This window comes from Panthera pardus, unplaced genomic scaffold (genome assembly GCF_024362965.1).
Source record: "Panthera pardus isolate Hobbes unplaced genomic scaffold, ASM2436296v1 HiC_scaffold_11, whole genome shotgun sequence".
Classification (NCBI taxonomy): Eukaryota; Metazoa; Chordata; class Mammalia; order Carnivora; family Felidae; genus Panthera; species Panthera pardus.
This window is the reverse complement of record NW_026526666.1, coordinates 72,404,325-72,428,444: the sequence shown is the minus strand read 5'-3', so window position 1 is coordinate 72,428,444 and position 24,120 is coordinate 72,404,325. Positions and strand designations below refer to the sequence as shown.

Genomic DNA, 24,120 nt, shown 5'->3' with positions numbered 1-24,120 from the left:
CTGTAAGGGCCAGATGATCGATATGTTAGGTTTTTTGGCTTTATTGTTTCTGTTGCAACTACTCAACTCTGCCGCTGTAACATGAAAACAGCCATGGACGTCACGTAGACAAATGAATAGGTCTGTATTCCAATGAAATTTTATTTATGGATACTGAAATTTTATTATAATTTTTATGTGTCATGAAATACTCTTCTGATTTTTATTCTCAACCATTAAAAATAACTCTTAACTCACAGGCCATATGAAAAACAAGATAGTGGGTCAGATTTGGCCCATGAATCATAGTTGCTTGAATTGAGAGTTCTGCACAGATATAGCTGCATAAAAATTGTGTCCCCACCTCAGGTGTTTTTCCATTCTTAAATTCCTAATATAGAGAAATATTCTTTAAATGTCTCTATATCCAGTGATTCTCTACAAATCTGAAAATAGATGCTTTGGATTTTTGTTTGTCTTCACTATATTTCTTGATACCTTTGTGGAAAAAATAGTTTTCCATTTCCTTTGAGAATTCCCTACTGCTCGTATGTATATGACAAGATCATGTGTCAGCACTATGAAAATTACTCAAAATACTTCAATGCAGTGATCTGTCTGAAACTTTGTCTTTTAACTGCAAGCTATGTTGTTGAGGAGGGCAGTGTTTATTGGCAGTTAGAAACATAGGCTATGGTGTCAGACATGGATTTTTAAAGCCCAGTTCCACGTCTCACTTGATATAATCTTGAGAGAGTTATAAAATGGGGATAATAATAATCACCCAAGGATGAGATTCAGCCTATCCTGTACCCTTATCTGTGTCTGCTAAACTAGGAAAAATCTAGCCCCAAAATGAGACTTGAACTTCAGCTTGCCTCTTGCTCCATGCCCCAGATTTCATTTTTTCACTCATTCATTTAGCAACTATTTCTTAAGTACCAACTCTGTGCTTTGTAATTGGGATAAAATTGAAAATACTTTTATTTATTAAAAAAAATTTTTTTAATGTTTATTCGTTTTTGAAGGGGGCGCAGAGGGAGAGGGAGACACAGAATTCGAAGCAGGCTTCAGGCTCTGAGCTGTCAGCACAGAGACCGACGAGGGGCTCACTTTCATGACCAGCAAGATCATGACCTGAGCCAAAGTCAGATGCTTAACAGACTGAGCCATCTAGGCGCCCCTGAAAATTCTTTTTTTTAAAGTTTATTTATTTATTTTGAGGGAGAGAGAGAATCCCAATCAGGCTCTGCACTGTCAGCATGGAGCCCCATGTGGAGCTTGAACTCACAAACTCTGAGATCCTAACCTGAGCTGAAACCAAGAGCCAGTGCTCAAATGACCGAGCCACCCAGGCACCCTAAAACTGAAAATTCTAAGCCAAATGAACACCCTTATAAGTTTGATGGGAAAGACTATCCTGTGAGCTAAAGACTTAGTGAATGGGAAGGGAGTAAATGAGAACAGTGAGGGAGGGTAAGGGGTAGTATTTCTGGATAGCACGAACAAGGAACAGGTTCTTGTTTCTGATTTTATCTAATAAGAATGACATACTGGTAGCTGGAAAGATGGAGCACAAAGAGGAGACAAGGGATCCTCAGGTGCGTGGAGAACACAGGAAAGAGCAGCCTCCCTCACACAGGGCTGTAGAGGAAATGGCGTTTTCAGGGGAGACCCAGGTTTCTGTGAAAGCAGCAGATGGAAGGGACGTTCACTGGAGAAGCTGAGGATATAAAGGAACAAGTCTTCAGAGAACACAGTGGAAAGTTAGAATATGGGGCAGCGGGGGAGATGTGGGCCACGAAGAAGCAGAGAGCAGTGACTTGAGCGTGAGGAAACTGAGAAGGCATAATTGGGGGACTGAACAAGAATAACCAGGATGTGAGGCTGGTGAGCTGGGTTTTGCTGGCCTCAAGATTGCCCAAGAACTAATCTCATATTCCCCTGGGGGTGGACACTCAGGCTGTTGAGTGTATTCAACTACAGTTTGATTGGATGATACCTCCGGGGTGGGGGTGGGGTGTCCAGTCTGGTCCCTGGGGAGGCTCTGGGTTCTCTGCAAGTCTGTTGTTTAAAGTTGAGGGTCCTGGGGAAAGTCTCAGGGCTACAGGCTGCTGCCCCAACATTGAGGTAAGCACCTCCTCATTTATTTAACAAACTTCTCCAGCAAGTGCGATGTGGCAAGCAGCGTTCTCTGTTCTGAGGATAGCCCAGTGAACAGGATGGTCATTAGGGGCACCTGGGTGGCTCAGTCAGTTAAGCTGTGACTTTGACTCAGATCATGATCTCGCAGTTCGTGAGTTCGAGCGCCATGTCAGACCCGGTGCTGACACCTCAGAGCTTAGAGCCTGCTTCGGATTCTGTGTCTCCCTCTCTCTGCCCCTCCCCCAATCATGTTCTGTCTCTCTTTCTCAAAAATATTTTTTAAAAAGGTCATTAAACAAAAAGTGTAATAAATAAGTAAAGTTTTCAATATCTTGGAAGGTAGTATGTGGCACCGAAGACAGTCGCACAGGACAAGGAAATGCAAATGAAGAGATTACAGGTTTAAATGGAGTGGTCAGGGCAGGCCTCGTTGAAAGGTGACATCCGAGCAGATGAGGGGAAGAGAGGGGGTTAGGCCTGCCAGTATCCGCAGGAGGAACATTCAGCACAGAACCTGAAGGAAATCTCAGTTATGAGGAATGTGACACCAGGAGCCAGGAATGGAGAGAAGAGCCACCTGGAGCCTTGACGGAGCCAGACCGTGGTGTCCAGGTGTGTGTTTCCTGAGCTGATGTCAGCCTTCAGGGAGCTGGTTTAGTCAAAGGGAGGCTTCATTCACATCAGCTGCATGTGGGTAGGTGCTCTGTGCTCTGGGAGAGCTCCTGTCTACTGCCAGGATGTGGTGTTTTATCGTCATCATATGGGCAAGAGCATGGGGACTTTGGCGCTCTGTCTACTTTCATAATGAATTCTCTGTGAAGACACAAAGATCCGAAAGCCAAAACCAACCATTTTTAACCCCCAAAGGCTTGTGAAAACCAAGCCAACTGTGAAAGGCCTATAAACCCAGAACAGTCTGTAATATACCCCAAAGCCAGTTAACTCTTTCCAGAATGGCCTGCCAAGTCCCTGTGGCTGCATGGGGAAAGTGTTTATTGAACACTTACTATGTGCCTCATGCTTTTCTTAGAAGATCTCACCAGTCCCGTGACTTTAGATGCTGTATCATCTGAAGCTGGTATCTCCCAAATGCACAGTGCAAGCCTAGTCTTCTTTCCCCATACTTCTGACTCATCCAGTTGTCTTCTTTACTTGGATGTGTGGGCATCTCACACTTAACATGTCCAGAACCAAACCCCTGATTCACAACCCCTGCCTCCCCCCAGAATCTTCCCGACCCCGGTAAATGGTGACTTCATCCTTCCAGTTGCTCAGGAAAAAAACCTAGCATCATGTCTCTGACACTAATCATCAGCAGAGCCTATTGGCTTTACCTTAAATACCTCCAGAGCCAACTGTTCCTCGCTATCTCTGCCACCATCCCTCTGTCCAGACAACCATCGTCTCCTCCATTATTTCACTCCTGGCTGCTTTCATGCTTGCTTCCCGGTGGTCCAGTTCCACACTGAAGCCAAAGTGATCCTGTTCAAGTGTAAGATAGACCTGATTGCTCCTGCGATCAGAACTCTCCAGTGACTTCTCTTAGCTAAGAGCCAGTTTGGTTTTACCATGCTCAACCAAGGCCCCTACATGGTCTAGACTCCTGTTTTCTTAATGACTTTCCTTGTTTATTATACTATACTGGGCCCATTGCTGTGCCTCAAATCCTCCAGGCCCATTCCTGCCTCAGACTCTTGGCATTCGCTCATTTCTTTGTTTGGGGTGCTCTTCCCCTGACATCTGCCCCACTTTTTCAGAGGTTGGCTCAAATATCCCCTTTCTCAGTGAAGTCTTCCCTGTCCGTCCCATTTAAAGTTGTAGCCACAACCTCCATTGGCATTCATTCCCTGTTCCCTCTACTGTGTCATTTTTCTCTAGGGTGTTTTTTACTGTTGGATATCTATGTTTCACTTACTTGTTGATTGTCTCCTTCCAGTAGAGGGAGGGCAGGTGGAAGGTACTTGTCTGTTTTTTTTCACAACTATTTCTTAGCACATAAAACAGGGCCTAGCACTTAGTGATTGCTCAATAAACATTTGTTGGATAGATGGATGGATGGATGGATGGATGGATGGATGGATGGATTAATTGGTGGACAATTCTATGAAATAGGTGGCATTTAATTTATTTTAGTTTTTAAAGTTTATTTATTTACTTAGAGAGCATGAGCAGGGGAGGGGCAGAAAGAGAGGGAGAGAGAGAAAATCCCAAGCCGGCTCTACACGGTTAGCATGGAGCCCGATGTGGGGTTCGAACCCACGAATTGCAAGATCATGACCTGGGCTGAAACCAAGAGTCAGACTGAGCCACCCAGGCGCCCCTTATTTTATTGTTTTTTAATGTTTTTTAAATTTATTTTTGAGAGAGAGAGAGAATATGCATGCGAGTGGGGGAGGGGCAGAGAGAGAGGGAGAGAGAGAGAATCCCAAGCAGACCCTGTGCTGTCAGTGCAGACCCTGACACTTGATGCCACAAACCACGAGATCATGACCTAAGCCGAAATCAAGAGTTGGGCGCTTAACCAACTGAGCCACCCAGGCGCCCCGAAGTAGGTGGTATTTAAATGCATTTTAACAAATGAGAAAGTAACCATAGAAATAATTTACCTGTGTTCAGAGAACTGTATGTGATCAAGCTAGCATTCTACTCCTTCTCCACCTGGCTCCAAATTTTCTACCCATCCCACTATTCCATAGTGCTTTCTCTTTTTCCCAAATTCACTCTGTCAACTTGATCTTAAGTAAGCATTATAAGGGCAGGAGGTATGAATGTCTTGCTCACAGTTGTATTCCCAGTGCCTTGTATAGTGTTTGTGGCTCACAGTAAATATTCGATAAATGTTAAATTAATTAAGGGCAGAGGAAGAGGATGTAAGACAGAATAGTGCCATCTTTAATAACAAAACCCAGGCCCAAGTCTCCATATTGGAAGATTTGGGGGGAATGGAACTGTCACGTGGCCCCTGCCTTTAACCCCGAGTGTCACCATCTCCTGGAGGGTCTCTCACTTCAGGAACTGCCACTACCATTACGTTGATTCCAGAGAGCATAGGTTTTCTTTAATGCTGTCAAAAAGAAAACAACAACAGAAACCTTTTTATCTTGGTTCCTCTAAGCAGAGCTAAAAATATTTCACTAAGAATTAAAAGAGGACAACAGAGAAATAAACCCTGAAAATATAAGAAACTCAAAATAGTAGTCTGTCTCTTCTGTAGACAGCTCAAGCCAGGGCCATACTTAGTTCACAACAGGAGAGCTCAGCATCGCTGGATTTGACTGGGCTCTTTGCCTCACAACTTCTGCCCTGTTTCACAACAGGGCTTCCTGCTATACATCTCGATACCTATATGATCAAGACCCAAAGAGCCACATTCTCACTTTGTAGCTTACCTGGAGCTCTCAGCACAGTGGCTCTTAAACTGGACTACATATTGGAATCACCTGGGGAGCTTAAAAAATTGCTGATGCCTGCATTCCACCCCGTATAGCTTCTGATGTCATTGGGTTGAGGTGTAGCTTGGGCATTAGGGGTTTTTTAAGCTCTTCGGGTGAGTCCAATATGGGTCCAAGTTGAGAATCATTGCTCTAAAAGATGCTGCCTTCTGTCTGAGGAACTCTCCACTTTCCCAGTTGATTGATACCAAGAGTAAACTCAGCTTTGAGGAGAGAGCCCTGCTTGACACACAGGAGTCTGCCCATATACAGTGTCTCTCAACCCAAGTCCTCACCACCCAGAGATTCTGATTTAGTTGATCAGGAATCAGGTGTAGGTGCCTTAAAGTTTAAAAGTTCTCCCAGGTGATTCTAACATGCCAGGGTTGAGAACCATGGGGGTATAGCCTTCAAGTCTGTCACTATAATCAGATCTGACTATATCATAATCACTATGGCAGAATGTAGTAGTTATATTAGGATAGTGGGATTGTGGGTACTTTTCTTCCTTTTGAGTTTACATTTTCTGTGTTTCCTCATGTACATTTACAGTGAAAAGATATATTTGGATGTGCCTTCTTTTCTGTAATTTTTTTCAAACTTTCATAATCTCTAGGTCTCTAAACACTGTTTTCAAAAACATATATTAATTTTTGCTAACATATATTAGATTTTGCTAATCTGGTTTTTCTTTATGGTCTTTTAAATTCTGAATCAGTTGGAGAGTTTTCTGTATATCCTATGAGCCTGTTTAAGTATCTCATCCTTATCTACAATTGAAATTAATATTTGTGTAAAGGCTTAATATTCAATATTTATCTTTGCTGGGCTGTCAAATCTCCAGGAGATCTGAGGGTGAGACATAATAAGTCTGGAAGAATGGGGCGGCCAAATCATGCAGGGCTTTAGATATAACAGTAAGAAGTTTAGGCTTCATCTTGAGGTCAGGAGATGCCACTGAAATGTTTTAAGCGGGTGAAAAACATCATCAGTTTTGACCCGTAGGAAGATGACTTGGGCTGCCGATTGGAGAGGACAGAAGTGTAAAGAGGTGTAATACTTAGGAGGCCATCAAAGAAGTAGAGAGCAGAAATGAGTAGAGAAAATCAGCAAAACCCACAACTGGTTCTTTGAAAATATTAATGAAATTGAGAAACCTCTAGCCAGGCTAACCAAGAAAAAAGAGAGAAGATACAAATGACTAAGATCAGAAATAAAAGGGGGATCATCAGTACTGATCCCATGGATATTAAAAGGATAATAAAAGAATAGTGTGAACAACTCTGTAAAGGCATATTTGATAACTTAGGGGAAATGGACCAATTCCTTGGAAGACACAAACCATCAAAACTCACACAAGAAGAAATAGATCATCTGAATAAGCCTGTATCTACTAAAGAAACTGAATCAAAATTTAATAACCTAAAACAGAAAACACTACACTCAATTGGTTTCACTGGTGAATTCTATCAAACATTTCAGGGAAAGATGATACCAGTTCTCTACAGTCTCTTCCAGAAAATAGAAGCAGAGGGAACACTTCCTAACTTGTTCTGTGAAGCTAGCATTATCCTAAAACCAAAACTAGATGAAGACATTATACGAAAGGTGGTGCCTGGCTGGCTCATTTGGGAAAGTGTGAGACTCTTGATGTTGGGGCCATAAGTTCAAGCCCCATGTTGGGGGTAGAGTTTACTTTGAAAAAAGACATCGTAAGAAAGGAAAACCACAGACTGTTATCTTTTGCTAACATAAAAATCCCAACAAAATATTAGCATATTGAATCCAATAATATGTAAGAAGAATCAAACACTCCAACCAAGTAGGATTTATTCCAAGTATGCAAGCCTGCTTCAACATTAGCAAATCAGTGACTGTATTCCATCATATGAACAGGCTGAAGGAGAAAAATCATATGATCATACCTATAAGATGCAGAAAAAGCACTTGATAACAATCCAACATCCAATCATGATTTTACAAAAAAACTGTCAGCAAACTCGGAATAGAGTATGGTAAAGAATACTTATAAAAAAACCTGTAGCCAACGTCATGCTTAATGATGAGAAACTAAATGCTTTCCCCCAAGATTGGGAAAAGGCAAGAATGTCCCCTTCACCACTCCTTTCCAGTGTTATACTCTAAGCTCCAGCTAATTCAATAAAAAAAGAAAAGGAATTAGAAGGCGTAGAGATTGGGAATGAAGAAATAACACTGTCTTTGTTCACAGATGACACGATTGTCTATGTAGAAAAACCCAGGGACTTGCCAAAAACTCCTGGAGCTAATTAGCAATTACAGCAAGATTATAGGATATGAGGCTAATAATATACAAAAGTCAGTTGTTTTCCTATATTGGAATTTGGCATTAAAAGCACAGTATCATTTATATTAGCAAGCACACATGCAAAGAAAGACTTAGGCATAAATCTAACTGCACACACACACACACACACACACACACACACACACACACACCTGCACACCCCTACCTATTTGCAGAAGTTTGGAGACAGCCAAGTAAGTTGGAGAAAATAATCCAAGTAAGAAAAATAAAAGGAACAATTTTTCATCATTAGATTAGTGAAATGATACTAATTCAGATGATCTAGAAGTAGTAAAAACAGAAATCAAGCATTACAACAGTAGGAACAGTAACTCACATTTGTATAACCTTTCAAAGAATGCTCTGACATACGTTGTTGCAGGAAATCATTTGATCTTTCCATCAACTCTATAAAATATGTATTATTACAGCTATTACAAGAGTTAAGGAAACCGATTACCTACCTGAGGTTACACAGCTAGTAAGTGAAGAGCTGGTTACTTAAATTCAAGTCTTTTTACCTTTATGCCCATTACAGTTTATACCAAAGAAAGCAAGAGCTTTGGTGAGAGCAGAGAATGGATTTTAGAGTCAGTTTGTCTTGTCAAAAATGAGAATAATACTTAAAGTAGGGCTTCTCTAAGGGTGTGCAGAGCCCTGGCTAAATATTTTTTGTAATGCCTTTGGTGTGTAAACATGTTGATGGGTCCATGTGAAATACATTGATTTACTGATGAGGATTTAGAACAATGGGGAAAGGAGATACTTATGTATTTGTTTATTACCTAATCAGTATACATGACGGTTCTTCATAGTATCCAGACACCATGTCTTTCTGTTCAGGTTCAGGAACCATCTCTTCGTGTATTTTACGGTCCATTGCATCATTCCTGGCTAATTCACATCTCCCACAAGAAAAAGCTAATAATACTGTTACTATTCATAGTAGCCATGGCTGTCTGAAACCTGTTTTATAGAATGGTATAGGGGCGCCTGGGTGGCTCAGTCAGTTAAGCTTCCAACCATCTCAGGTCATGATATTGCAGTCCATGGGTTTGAGCCCCAAGTCAAACTCTATGCTGACAGCTTGGAGCCTGGAGCCTGCTTCAGATTCTGTGTCTCCGTCTCTCTCTAACCCTCCTCTGCTCGCTCTCTCTGTCTGTCTGTCTCTCTCAAAAATGCATAAACATTTAAAAATTAAAAAAAAAAAGAATGGAAACAGTATAGATCTTCTTTCTCTTCAGTTCTCCAGTACCACTTATGTCATGCTAGTTATATCATTACTCATGATGCTTCATTATCTTTATCCTTTGTGCTGCCCGTGAATACTGGCTTCCATTGACTCTCAAAGGTTGTGACTGTGCTTTGTTGACAATGGCCACAAATGCAAGTCTTACCCAGAGTATGCAGGGGAAATGTGAATTGCAGTTAGTTTTCTAGTCATGTTAAGTTTATCATTTGAACCTATCGGGACTGAATCATGGAGAAATAGAAAATCTGAACAGACCAATTGCTAGTAAGGAGATTGAATTGGTCATCAGAAACTCCCAGAAAACAAAAGTCCTGGACCAAATGGCTTCACTGGTGAATTCTACCAAACATCGAAAGAAGAATTCATATCAATTCTTCTCAAACTTTTCCGAAAACTAGAGGGGGTGGGGAACACTTCCAAACTCATTTTATGAGGCCAGTGTTACCCTGATATCAAAACCAGACAAAGACACTACAAGAAGAGAAAATTACAGGCCAATTTTCCTTGCGAACATAGATGCAAAAATCCTCAACAAAATTTTAGCAAACTAAATTCAACAATACATTGAAAAGATCACACACCATGACTAAATGGGATTTATTCCAGGGACGCAAGGATGGTTTACCATCGCAAATCAATTAGTGTGATATACCACAGTAACAAAATGAAGGATAAAAATTAAATGATCATCCCAATAGATGCAGACAAGGCATTTGACAAATTTCAACATCCGTTCATAATAAAAGCTCTCAAAAAAGTGAGTATAGAGGGAATTTACCTCAACAAAATGAAGGCCATAAATGACAAGCCCACAGCTAACACCATACTCAACAATAAGAAGCTGAAAGCTTTTCCTTTAAGATCAGGAAGAAGACAAGGATATCCATTCCCACCATTTTTCTTCGTCATACTATTTGAGGACCTAGCCAAAACAAGCAAGAAAAAGAAATAAAGGCATCCACATCAGAAAGGAAGAAGTGAAACTGTCTGTATTTGCAGATGACATGATATTATATGGAGAAGATCCTGAAGACTCCACCGGAAAACTGTTAGAACTAATACACAAACTCAGTAAAGGTGCAGGATACAAAATTAATACACAAAATCAGTTGCATTTTTATGCAGCAATAACTATCAGTAAGAGAAATTCCTTCGAAGTCCGTTTACGGTTGCCTCAAAGAATAAAATACCTAGAAATAAATTTAACCACGGAGGTGAAAGACCTGTACCAATAGACTGTAAGACTTAGATGAAAGAAGTTGAAGTAGACACAAATAAACGCAAAGGTATTACATGCTCTTGGATTGGAAGAATTAATATTGTTAAAATGTCGACTACCCAAAGCAATCAACAGTTTCAGTGCAAACCCTATCAAAATTTATCATTTGAAATTTTATAGTGTTAAAAATAGAACAGTACATCTTCCAACCATGTTTTCTTTTGGACTCATGCCTGAATCTAAGGGCTGTACTGCTTTAGAGGATTATTGTAAAGCTAAATTAAATAACTAGGTCAACTATTAGCACATGGCTTGTGCTCAATAAATGTTAGTTTCCATGTTCTTTCCACTACCATCCTTAAAGAGGATGTGGTTGTTTGTTTTTTTTTTTTTTCCAAATAAATGAAATGTAGAAACAAAATTGAATTGGAGCATTTCCAATAGATCCCTGACGGAGAGTCTCTGTGAACATTGCCTATACAGTTCAGGCTAACGCGTTTGCAAGAGATTACTGGAGGACGTCTTCCCAGCCAAAATGACATAAATGACAAGATCCTGGAGACAAAAATAAACTGCAGTTATGTCAGCTCCAGAGTCACTGATCAAACAGCAGAGTGGCCTGGTGTGTTGAAAAGGTATTACGGTGCGCAGTAAGTAGCAAGAGCTGAAAGGCAGGTCCTCTAGAGCTGAGAAATACCACAAATTCCACATGGCTCAGATGAAGCAGTCCCTCTGCCTTAACGTGATGAAAGACATAAGCCAGTGCTGCCAAGTTTATTATAGGTCACCGTAAGTGGGGCAGAACCTATATGGAAGCCCTGGTCTGCATTGGGAGTTCACAAGAGCAGAGGGTTGGTGATGCCCAGGGAAGGATGGATCCACAACTCCTGAATGTGGGTAAATGAAGAGACTAATGATAATGTAGGAAGAGCCAGCAGATCCATAATAATGAAGTCAGACAGAAGAGGTAGTCAGAGGAGATAGAAATTGTCCTTAAGGAGAAAAGTTCCCATCTTGGAGCTTGAAAGGATCTGTGGCAGTATTAAGTACCCTTCCTTACATGAAGTCTACTTCAGAAAAAAATAAAAATGAAAATGTTTAATGACAGAATAGGATTACTAAAACTAATCTAAGCTGCTTCTGCCATTTCCCAAGTCCTGTTCCAGGAACAGCCCTTTAGTAAATGGAGAAATGCACCATCAGGAATGTCAGAGAAGAGAGTATTGAAGAAGCAGTGGTCGGACCCACCCTGGGCTGAGGGTTCTCATCTGTGTGTTCGTGCAAGTCCTCCAACAGTAATGTTGGCCAGCTTTGATTAAATAACTCTGCTTGCATGAAAGGACATTAATATTTATTAACTGTTCCTTGTCAGGCATTGTGTTGAGTGTTCTCTATGTGGTCTTGTTTCATTTTCATGGCCAGTTCCTGTACTCTACATCAGTGAACTAGTGTCTGAATGAAGGAAGAGACATAGTAGAGGGCTGATCTGATTTCAGTCCTTTCTGGGAGGGTTCTAGAAATTAGATCATTGACTGGAATATAGAGGCCTAGGAAGAACCCTCAAAGTCCCATCTCCATTTCCCCCAGCCATCACCACTGCTTCCCCCCCACTTTTTATTAATTAACCTTCCAGTTGTCAAAGTAATCAGTTGAGTTCAGTCCAATATGCATGGTACTCTGTGCCATGCACCACACTCAGTTTTCGTGGTGTACGAGAGAAAGATCATTTAAATGGACAGTTACTCTTTAGTGTGGTCAATGCTAGGCTATAACCAGGTCTTAGTCATCATTGTATCCCTAATCCCAGGCCAGTGTCTGGAACACAACAACAACAAGGCTGTTACAGTTCACATGTATTGAGAGAAAACCAAGTGCCTTGGCATTGTAGTAAGCACTTTATTATCTTTTTTAAAATATAAATAACTGTAGCAATTTTATTCAAAATCATCAAAAACTGGAAGGAGCCAAGATATCTGTCAAGGTGAATGGATACATGAAGAGTGGGGCATCCATACAATTAAATAATATTCAGTGATTAAAACAAATGAACATTAAACTATGCAAAGACCTGGATGCAATTTATTTTTTGTTGTTGTTGTTGTTTTGTTTTTGTATTTATTTGTCATGTCTTTTTTTTTTTAAGTTTATTTTGAGAGAGAGAGAGAGAGCGAGCACAAGTGGGGGAGGGGCAGAGAGAGAAAGAGAGAGAGAATCTGAAGCAGGCTTCCTCCTGCCAGCGCAGAGCCCAGTGCTGGGCTTGAATTCATGAACCATGAGATCATGACCTGAGCTGAAACCAAGAGCTAGATGCTTAACCGACCAAGCCACCCAGGTGCCCCGTCATGTCTTTTTTTTTTTTTTTTTTTCAATTCTAGTTAGTTAAACACACTTTATTCTTAACATAATTCTCAGTACAATTGTATGAGTATAATCCCAGTTTTTCAAGATGTGGAAGTTAAGGCACAGAGCAATTAAATAACATGCCCAAAGTCAAACAACGAGGAAGGGATAGAGCCAGGTTACAAATCCAAGCAGAGTGTCTCTTTCGCCTCTAAATATTTGTTACATGAATGCATGCATGCATGCATGAATGAATGAGAGGGAGGAAGGGAAGGAGGAAGGGAGAGAAGAGTGTGGGAACAAGTGAGCGAGCTAAGGTGAAAGTCAGCAAAGCGAAATGGGGTCCACAGGCAGGTAGGTTGGTTCTGCCAGGGAGGGGAAAAAATTTTTACAAAGTTTCATAAAGGGGTGGTGCTTAAACTGAGTGTTGCAAGATAAAGAGGTAGTCATGGGCCAGGGCAGGGCAGGGCAGGGCGAGCAGAGGAAGGCCAACCCTCTTACTTCTGTGTTAGGTCCTTTCCCCCCTCACCTCTTCTAGGACATTTCTCCTATAGCCATCCTCTCTCTATCACATCAGGAATTTCCCTCTTATTCCAGCCAGCTTACAAACATGCTAAGCTAATTTCTAACCTCAAAAACGTCTCTCCCTGCTTCTTCCCTCATTGCCCCATTTCTCTGTCTTCCTTTATAGCAAAACTCCTAAAAATAGTAGTCTGTATTCCATGACTCCACTTTTTCTGTGTTCTCTTAAACCCAATGAAATCAGCATTTCACCCCCACTCCAGTGAACCAGCTTTTGTCAAGGTCAAGAGTAACCTCCCTGTTGCCAAAGCCAGCTGTTGATCCAGTGGCCACACCTCACCAGGCCTCCCACTGTGTTGCACTCGGTTGGTTCCTGTGTCCTTCTTGAGACACTTCCTCCCCTCGGCAACTGAGAGAGCACTCTCTCCAGATTAGTGTTCTGTCTCCTGGACTTTTCCTTTCAGCCTCTCTCTGCCTCCTCGCCTCCCAGGCATTGATCCTTAAAAATGCACACGTTGGTCAGAGCACTCGCCCTCTGGGAATCCTTCAGTGACCCTCCCCTACCACAGAATTCAAACTAGAGCCAAGTGTTCAAAGCCTCCATGATCCGATGCCTGCCTCTGGCATCTCATCTTTCACATAACATTTGGGTGGCACTCTGTAGGACAGCCAGCCCCTTCACGTGCACTTTCTCGCCACATCCTCCCAAGATCCCTGGGAAGTGAGTGGTTCCCATTTGCAGATGAGAAAGCTGAGAATCAGAGTTTCATCATTGCCCAAGGTCACACAACTTGCCAGTGTCCCCTGGACACTGAAGTTTCTGATCCCAGATCCTATGCTCTTCTCATTTACAACCCTTTGCTTGGCCTGATCCTTAAACTCCATGCTCTGGGGTGAAGCAGGGGAGTGGATGTTTGGTTCCTTCTTTTGGGTTCCAGTCTGTCCATCTGGATTTCCTCTTGAGTACAGTGGTTTACACTCTTCACCCCAGGGGCTTGGTCGTCACGTTTGCAGGACAATGGGTGCTCTTACTGGTTGAAATGCTAAATCTCCCAAAATGAAAGGCCAGCTGCAGAGTTTGAGAGGAACAAGGGCTGAATGATTTGATCAGACATCTGTGGGGGCCTCCTGGCATTTGGAGTGTGAGTGCCTTAGAGAAACTAACTATTCTGGCCTGAGGGAGTTGGCGACTGTTAATCTTGGTGGTTTTGACCGCTAACTGCCCCAGAGGTCCCAGCCTGCTGTATGACTCAGAATCCCCAACACTCCCCCTATTCTTCTCCCACTGGGATAGTCAGGAGGCCATTGCTAAGGCATTTTAATTTGGTAATAACTTGACATGGCCCACTGTCCCCGGGGCTGTATGTTTTAGAAGTTACTGTTGCTTTCTAAATGGAGGTGGGGGGGTTGATTTAGAGGTGCTCATCCTTGACATCTGACTACCTTGCACTGTCATGGGAAGAGCCTTCCGGGGTAGGTTCTGGCTTCCTTGTGCTCCAGCTGGCCGGTGCCCCCCTCTTTTCCATGATAGATTACCTGAGTCCATGGATCTTGGACTGCCCATAGCCCTTATTCCAGAAGCACCTTGCCAGAGGTGGACGATGTAAGCCAGAGAGAGGAAAGATGGGGCCAAAGGTTTATCTGTTGTTGTATATCTGTGTCTGTGGTACACCGTGTTAGAGGGGCAGCTGCTGTCCGTCTTTCGTCCTCAGTGTGAAACTTTCTGGAATTCAGGAAGAGCACAGGAATCCACTGCTACAAGGCAGGACACAGAGAGTGGGGGATTGGGAGACTCACAACACCTCACTGCTTGTAGACACGCTGTCGGAGAGCTGTGTGAGGCTTTCTTGACCCTCTTCTCTACCCCTGTCCATTGGCGCTCACCACTTATGTGCTGTCCCTGGACTCTGTGCTTCCCTCTGTGATGGCCCTTACCACGATCCGCACTGGTGGTACTTCCATGTGAAGAGCTCCTTTACTGATGTCTACCACTTACGCGCTATAGGATCTTGGATAAGTCTCTTTCTCTTTCTGGGCTCACGTGTAAGTGGATAACTAATAGCACCTACTCACATGGCTGTTGAAGACGTAATTGAAAAAAATCTGTATTTCAGTCACTGCACCTAGTCTCAGAGCTTTCCTCAAGTTCACGAAGTATGCTGAAGTTTCTGTTTTGTTTCGGAAATACAGTTGTTTATATAAGAAAATACTGTTACGTAAATTCTCTTGTTAAACCTCTGACTTTTCTTTTGCCTACCAAATAAAGTCTCGACTCTGGCTTATTACTCAGCATTTGTATTTGCATTTCGGGCTTTACATTTCACTGGTAGGAAATGCTAAAAAAAATTGTAGATTTCCAGAAGAAACGCACACGGATACAGATGGGTTTGTCTAAATTCAGTGAGCAATTACTCTGTGCAAGGCCCTGGGCTAGGCCCGCAGGGGCATGGGAGTGAATCACACATGACACATGCTAGGCAGTGGCATCATCGTTTCTGGCTGTCTAGTATAGGCGCCAGCCCCCTTCCCCCCAGGCCTGCCCCACCCAGTTCCTGCAGCAGCCCCGAGGGAAGACTTACCACGGGGGGCCCCAGCACAGTAGAGCAGCTGGGCACCAGCATGTTGGCGGCAGGCCCAAGGGTGGAGGCGGGGGAGGTTGGGCCTGGGAACTGGCAGCCAGCCAGGGCTCTCTCAGGTGCCCCAGCATGCAGGGCCGCCAGCCTCAGCAGTCGCTGAATGTGTCCTGTTCTTCCACGGCGGTTTTCTCTAAACTGCACTGGCACGGATTTTGGTGGCAAGGCGGTGACTCTAGCCCCACATCGAACACATAAGGGCACTGAAGCCCAAAGATGTGAAGTGACTCGACTACAGTCACACAGCAACAAAGCCGGGGCTGGAACACACAGGTCTTCTGAAATAATTCTCAGCAAATATGCAGCAAACACTCTAGAGGGCTTGTGGGCTCTCGAGACTGTCTTGTTTTCAGTACAAGTGCAATGAGACTATCAGAGTCATTTTGTTCCTTCAGAAAATTATAGGCATCTTCTGTGGGCCCATCTCTGCACAAGGTACTGGGGATGCAGGGTTAAATCAGACTCTGACCTTGGGAGTTCACAGTATGATGAGGGAGACAAACTACCAACAGTTACAGTATAGTATGGCAAGTGCCTCTGGGGATAAGCATGTAATGTGGGTGACGGGGGACAGACTGTGGAGCACAGAAGAGGCACTTAGCCCAACCTGGGGGCCAGGGAGTTACTCCCAGTGAAGCTGAGACCTAAGCTTAGTTGTGAAGGACCAGTCAGCATAGCCAGGTGGAGAAGGACAAGGAGGAACATTCTGGGCAAAGAGAATAGGAAAGCAGCAGAGCATCCTCAACTAAACATCTAACGGTTACAGCAATAGTCCCAACATATATTTGACCTATATTCAGGATACTGAGAGTGTTTCCCACTGGCGGGATCATAGTATATGTGGAGAGAGTAGAGGCAGGTGTGGCTGGGCGTGTACAACCCCACAATGAAGCCTGAAAGGGCAGGTGCCTGTGACTGTCAAAGCCTGGGCAGCTCTCTCCCTAGGTCTGCAGGCTCCATATTTCTAGTCTGGGAGCCTGGATGGAGTTCGTGATTTCCTTGGTATTAAGCTTGCTGCAAAACCCAGCAAGTTCCTTTTGCCAAATTCTGTACAGGGGCCTTGCTAATTTATCTACCTATATTCCTTTAGAATTTTTGGTTTGGGTTCCCCACTCCCCCCCTCCCCCCGCCCCGAAGCCTTGGTGTGGAAAAGGGGCTGAAAGGCTGATTGTAGAGAATGAAGCGTTATTCAAGGTTCAAACAGCTACAGCTCTTTAAGAACTAATACCCCACTGACTGCTCAGTGCCTGGCAAGCTGTGACTTTCCTTTTCTTCCCATAGGCCTGCTGAGTTAGCCACCAAATACGCAAACTTTTCAGAGGGAGCTTGCAAGCCTGGCTATGCTTCAGCCTTGATGACTGCCATCTTTCCTCGGTAAGTGTTCCTATTTTCTTCCCGCTGCCCAGACAGCCTGGTCCATGGCCCAGGAGTCAGAAACTCTATGCTGTGCAAGTGATGTGCTCTGAGAAAGCGAAATTCTGGTGTAACTTACTGCCCTGTGTCCTTGAGTCTGTGGGTGCCTGGAGAGGACTTGTTTCGGGTTGGTTCCTACCCCAGTCCCACTCTGTGCCCTTGCTGTACCTTACCCCCGTCCTGTCTCTGGAGCTTGCACCTGCCAGCACAGCCTGTTTCTGTGGAGGGGAGGGGACAGGTAGAACCTGCGTGGCACTCCTTGGAAGCCAGGTACCCAGAGGCAGCCAGATAAGCCTCCTCAGCATAGAAGCTCCAAGTCATAGCATCAAAACTACATGGCTTCAGGGAAGCATATCCAAATAAAGCAGGGAACAAAGAGAGGTTTCTGAGCCTGGCCTGGCTGTTCTGGCACCTTCTCTCTTTGTCCGTTTTGCATTCTGGAGTTCCTGATTTCCTGATAACCAAGCTTGCTGGAAGAAACTGTGCCAAACCCTGGGAGTTTCTTTGACCATATTCTGCTGAGGGGCCTTGCTTACATATCTGCCTTTTCCTCTTGAGTTTTCTTTCCATGAAGCTACAGTGTGGAGAAGGACCTGATGTGCCAAGATGGGCTTGTCTGCAGTCTGGAGTGTAGTGAGACTGCCAGGGTCATTTTGTTCCTTCAGAAAGTTATCGGAGTGTCTGACTTAGAGGAGCTGGAGGAAAGGCCGCTCAGGACCCTCTGGGAGTGGGGATGCAGCACTTGGACCACAGGGGAGCCCTTGGGGTGGCCTCCTGGGGTGGGGTCCGTTCACTGGGGGAAGGGCTTACATCCCATCCCTGAGAAGGCTGAGGTTAGGGCATACAACGTGCTTGCCGAGGAAGCCTGAGAAACAACTTGCCCCAAAGTAGATCCAGAATATGTGGTTTTTATGCTCCTTTTCTTTTTCTAATGGGAGTGATGGAAGCTCCTTGTCTAAAACAGGGGCTCTGCTGAATATCTGGTGTTCAGATAGAGATCTCTTTGTCTAGGGTCTGCCTTCTGACTTGCTTCCAAATATTTTTCTTCCCCCAGCTATTTATTGAGCACCTCGTAAGTGTCTGGTATTATGTTCCATATTCTTATACATCTTTTCTTAGGTTTACTTGACTCAGTGCCTTGGGCCAGACACCTACGAGTTTTCCTTGACCTGGATATAGGTGTTGGGTTTTGTTTTGTTTTTTTTACTTTTTCTTTTTTCTTTCTTTCTTTATATATATTTTAAAATGTTTATTTACTTTTGAGATAGAGAGCACCACTGGGGGAGGGATAGAGAGAGTGGGGGACAGAGGATCTGAAGCAGGCTCCACACTGACGGCAGTGAGCCTGACGTGGGGCTAGAACTCATGAACCACGAAATCATGACCTGAGCCGAAGTGGGATGCTCAACCGACTGAGCCACCCAGGCACCCCTTTACTTTTTATAATTGAAAGTAATGCAAGCATACGGTCAAAAAAATAATAACTGAAAATGTGCAAAGGGGTATTTGCTCTCACTCTAGATCCCCAGAGATAGCCAATTATTACCCAGACAGCCTGGGTAATATAAATAGAAATATCATGTATTTATTGTTTTGTATCTTGCTTTTTACTCCTAACAATATATGTTAGAGATCATCCTATTACCAGCATACATGGTAATCTTATTCATTTAATGCTTGCATAACATGATTATATGGATGTATAATAATTTTTTCAAAAGTAAGACTTATTGAAGTTTAATGTACATGCAGCAAAACTTACTTTTTGGTGTAGTTGTAGGGGTTTTGGTAAATGCACACCTTTGAGTAACCACAGCAATCCAGTAGAGCATTTCCATCATCACCTCCTGAAAGTTCCCTTGTGCTGCTTTGTAGTTAACCTCTCCCCTAACCCCCAACCCCTGGCAACCACTGAACAGTTTTCTGTTCCTGTAGCATTTTCAGAGTGTTATATTCATGGAATCATATAGTATGAAGCCTTTTGAGTGTGCCTCTTTTATTCACTCTAATGCATTTGAGGTTCATACATGTATTGTATATATCAATTGTTCTTTTTTATTGCTGAATGGTATTCCATCGTATGGATATAACAGTCTGTTTATCTACTCAGTAGTTGAGGGGCACCTGGGTGGCTCAGTCAGTTAAGTGTCCAACTTTGGCTCAGGTCATGATCTCGCAGTCTATGAGTTCGAGCCCCACGTTGGGTTCTGTGCTGACAGCTTGGAGCCTGGAGACTACTTCAGATTCTGTGTCTCCCTCTCCCTGTGCCCCTCCCCCACTCCGCTCGCTCGCTCGTTCTCTCTCTCAAAAGTGAATAAACATTTTAAAAAGTTTAAAAATGAATAAACAATAAAAAATATCTACTCAGTAGTCAAAAGACATTTGGGTAGATTCCAGTTTTTGGTGATTATAAATAAAGCCACCATAAAATTTGTATATGGGATGTCTCATTAACTCTATAAGAAATCGCCAAACTTTTTTTTTAATGTCTATTTATTTATTTTGAGAGGGAGAGAATGTGAGTGGAGGAGGGGCAGAGAGAGAGGGAGAGAGAATCCCAAGCAGGCTCCACGCTGTCAGCACAGAGCCTGTTGCGGGGCTTGATCTCATGAATGGTGTCATGACCTAAGCCAAAATCAAGAGTTGGATGTTCAACCGACTGAGCCACCCAGGCACCCCAAGAATTGCCAAAGAGTTTTCCAAATTGACTGTGCTATGTTGCTTTCCTGCCATCGTTGTATAAGAGTTCCAGGTGCTCTACATCTCTGCCATCAGTCTTTTTAATTTTAGCTATTCTAAAATTTAGTGATATCTCACTGTGGTTTTAATTTGCATTTTAGTAATACTAATGATATTCATTTTCATTTTCATGTGCTTATTTAGCATTCTTTTATCTTTGAGGAATTGTCAAAGCTCTTGTCATTTTGTAAATTGGTTGTTTCCTTATTGAATGTAAGACAACTTTACATATTCTGGATTGAAGCCCTCTGTCATGCGATTTGCAAATATTTTCTTCCAGCCTATGGCTCGCCTTTTCATTGTCTTAACAATATCTTTTACAAAGCAGAAGTTTTTAATCATGATGAAGTCCAATTTATAAATTTTTTCTTTTATGGATTTTGCTTTTGGTGGTTTATCTAAGAAATCTTACCCTAATCCAAAGTCAAAAGGTCTTTTCCTGTGTTTTCTTCTAGATTTTTTATAGGTTTAACTCTTACATTTAGGTCTATGACTCATATCAAGTTAATTCTTGTATATAGTTTTGCATATGTATGTTTAGTTGTTCCAGAACCATTTGTTGAAGACTTCTTTCTTCATTGAATTACGTTGGCCTATTTGTTAAAAATCAGCCAAACATATGTATGTGGGGCTCTTTCTGGAATTTTTATTCCATTTCATGGATCTTTATGTCTGTCCATGCATTAATATCACAATACGTAGACACTCACGTCTTTTTTTTTTTTTTTTTTTTTTTTTTTTTTGAGTAGGCTCCATGCCCAGTGTGGGGCTTGAACTCATGACCCTGAAATCAAGAGTCACATGCTCTGCTGACTGAGCCAGCCAGGCACCTCAACAATCATGTCTTCTATTAAGGACAGTTTTATTTCTTCCTTTCCATTCTGGTTGCCTCTTTTTCCTTTTTCTTGCCTCATTGCACTGGCTAGACTCATCAATACAGTGTTGAATAGATGAGGTGAGAGTGAATATCCGTGACTTGTTTCCAATTTCAGGGGGAAGGCATTTAGTCTATTACCATTATGGTGTTAGCTGTAGGTTTTTCATAGATACCCTTTTAGGATAGAGGGAATTCTCTTCTATTTCTGGTTTGTTGAGAATTTTTATAATGAATAATGTCAAATTTTGTCAAATGCTTCCTTTTCTGCATCTTTTGACACGACCAGATGGCTTTTCTTCTTTAATCTATTAATATAGTGAATCACAGTGATTTTTTTCGTTGACTGATTTTTTTAATGTTAAGCCAACCTTTTAATACTAGAATAAACTTCATTTTATTCTAATTTATTATTCTCTTTTATATATTTCTAGATTTAATTCACTAATGTTTTATTAAGGATTTTTGTTTCTCTGTTCGTGAGAGATTGGTCTGTCGTTTTTTTGTAACGTTTTTGGTTTTGATATCAGAGTAATGCTGACATTATAGAATCAGTGAGAAAATATTCCTTCATTTGCATTTTCCTGAAAGTTTTGTATAGAATTGATAATATTTTTCTTTAAATGATTGATAGAATGTACCAGCAAAGACATCTAGGGCTCCCTAGGTTTTGTGTTAAGAAAATCCCCTTGTGGGAAGTTTTTTAATAAAAAAACATAGAATTACATTTCTAGGGGCACCTGGGTAGCTCAGTCAGTTGAGTGTCTGACTCTTGATCTCAGGTCATGATCCCAGGATCCTGGGATTAAACTCCATATTGGGCTCCACGCTAGGTGTGGAGCCTGCTTAAGATATTCTCTCTCTCTCTCTCTCTCTCTCTCTCTCTCTCTCTGTCTGTCTCTCTCTCTCTTTCTCTCTCCCTCTGCCCCTTTCCTGCTCGCACTCTCTCTCTCAAAAACCAAAAACAAAAAAAACCCAAAGAATTATATTTCTAAAAAAAAAAAAAAAAGAATTACATTTCTTTAATAGATCTGGAGCTTTTCTATTTCTATTTGGGTTTTCCTATTTCTTCTTTGGTAGTTTGTGCCTGACAGGGAATTTGTGGATTTCCTCTAAGTTGTTGAATGTATTGGCATAATACGCCTGATATTGGTCATTTATATATTTTCCCTTTTTTTTTACTAGTCTTTCTGGTTAGAGTTTTATTGTTTTCATTGTTCTCACAGAACTAGCTTTTGGGTTCATTGATTTTTCTCTATTGGTATTTTTTTTCACTGTAATCATTATTTTTTGTTCTTATCTTTATTATTTCCTACCTTACGCTTATTTGGGGTTTAATTTGTTGTTTGTTTCTTGGGATAGAAGGTTAGACCACTGATTTGATTCCTTGATTTCATGCTATAAATTTCCCTCTATAAACTGCATCAGGTACATCCCACAAATTTTGATATTGTATTATTAGTTTCATTGAGTTAAAGATATTTTCTAACTTTACTTGTGATTTCTACTTTGTCCCATGGTTTCTTTTGAAGTGTTGGAAATTTAGCTTAATTTCCAAGTATTTGAGGGTGTTCCAAATATCCATGTGTGACAGATATCTAATTTATTTTTGTTGTGATCAGAAAATAGTTTTCATAGGATTTTAACACTTTTAAGTTGATTGAGACCTGAGTTATAAGATAAAATATGGTCTATTTTGGTGAATATTCTGTGTGCACTTGGAGATTTTTCTGCTGTTATTGGGTATTCTATAAATGGCAATTAGATTACGTTGGTTGATAGTGTTTTTCAAGTCTCTTATATCCTTACTGATTTTCCAACAGTTCTTGACAGACAGATGTTGAGGTCTCCATTTATTAGTTTTTGCTTCCCATATTTTGAAGCTGTGACATTTAGTGTATGTACATTTAGGATTATTATATTCCCTTGATGTGAATAGATCCTTTCATTATTTTGAATTGTCCTTTTTTTCCTTATTCTTAAATCTCCCTTGTTTGATATTTATGTAACCACTCCAGCCTTTTTAGAGTTAGCTTCATTGTGGTATATGTTTCCCATACTTTTACTTCTGTGTGTGTTGTGGGGGGAAGCATATGTTTGTGTATACCCTTGAGCCTCAGAAAAGTTGAGTCTCGGCGCTGGTTTACAACAATCTGTCCTTTTATGTTTGACTGTGTCTTCACAATTAAAGTGAGTTTCTTGTAGACAGAACGTAGTTCATAGCTGAGTATTGCTTTTTTATCCAATTTGGCCATGTCTGCCTTTTATTGCAGATCTTATACCATTTACATTTAATGTAATCATCAATATGGTTGGGTTTAAATCTATCTTGGTATTAGTTTTCTGTTTTTCTTATTTTTTCTTTCTTTTTCTGGCTCTTGTTGAGCCAGAAATTGAATGTGTTTTATGACTTCATTTTACCTTCAGTATTGGCTTATAGGTTTAATTCTTTGTTTATGTTTTTTGTGACTGTTCTAGAGTTTACAATATATGTCTTTAATTTATAATATATTTTCAAATAATATTATAGGACTTCACTTAGAGTTTAAGAACCTTGCAACAGTATAGTTCCATTATCTCTCCCATCCTTTGTGCTATTTTTGTCATACATTTTACATCTATATATTGTAAATCCACATGGCACTATTCTTATTTATTTTTGTCTTAAAGAGTCAGTTATTTAAAGTGATTTAGCAATGAACCAGAAAAAGGCAGCCTGCAGAGTGGGAGAAGATATTTGCAAATCATATATCTGATGTGGAATTATGTTTAGAATATGTAAAGAACTACAACTCAACAACAGCAAAACAACTGATTAAAAAATGGGCAAAGGAGTTGAGTAGACATTTCTCCAAAGCAAATGACCCAGCAAGCACATGGAAAACTGCTCAACATCACTAATCACTAGGGAAATGCAAATTAAAACCACAATGAGCTATACCTCACCCGCATTAGATGGCTGCTATCAAAAAAGAAAGAAAGAAGGAGAGAGAGAGGGAGAGAGAGGAAGAAAAAAGAGAAAGAAAGAAAGAAAATAGCAAGTGTTGATGAAGATATAGAAAAATCAGAATCCTTGTACACTCATGGTCAGAATATAAAATGGTGTGGCCACTATGGGAACAGTATGGTAATTCCTAAAAAAAAAAAAAAGAAAAAGAAAATGTAATTACCATGTGACCTAGTAATTCCATTTCTGGATATATACCCAAAAGAAATGAAAGCAGGGTCTCACACTGATAGTTGTACA

General features: G+C 41.5%; 1 protein-coding gene across 1 annotated transcript in view; it reads left to right on the top strand.

Moving 5' to 3' along the window:
* Positions 1-24,120, top strand: part of ST3GAL3 (ST3 beta-galactoside alpha-2,3-sialyltransferase 3) — a 199,828-nt gene that overhangs the window by 105,871 nt on the left and 69,837 nt on the right. Inside the window, 1 exon segment of the mRNA XM_019428981.2 lies at positions 17,129-17,221. Coding sequence (XP_019284526.2) covers positions 17,129-17,221 — 93 coding nt within the window.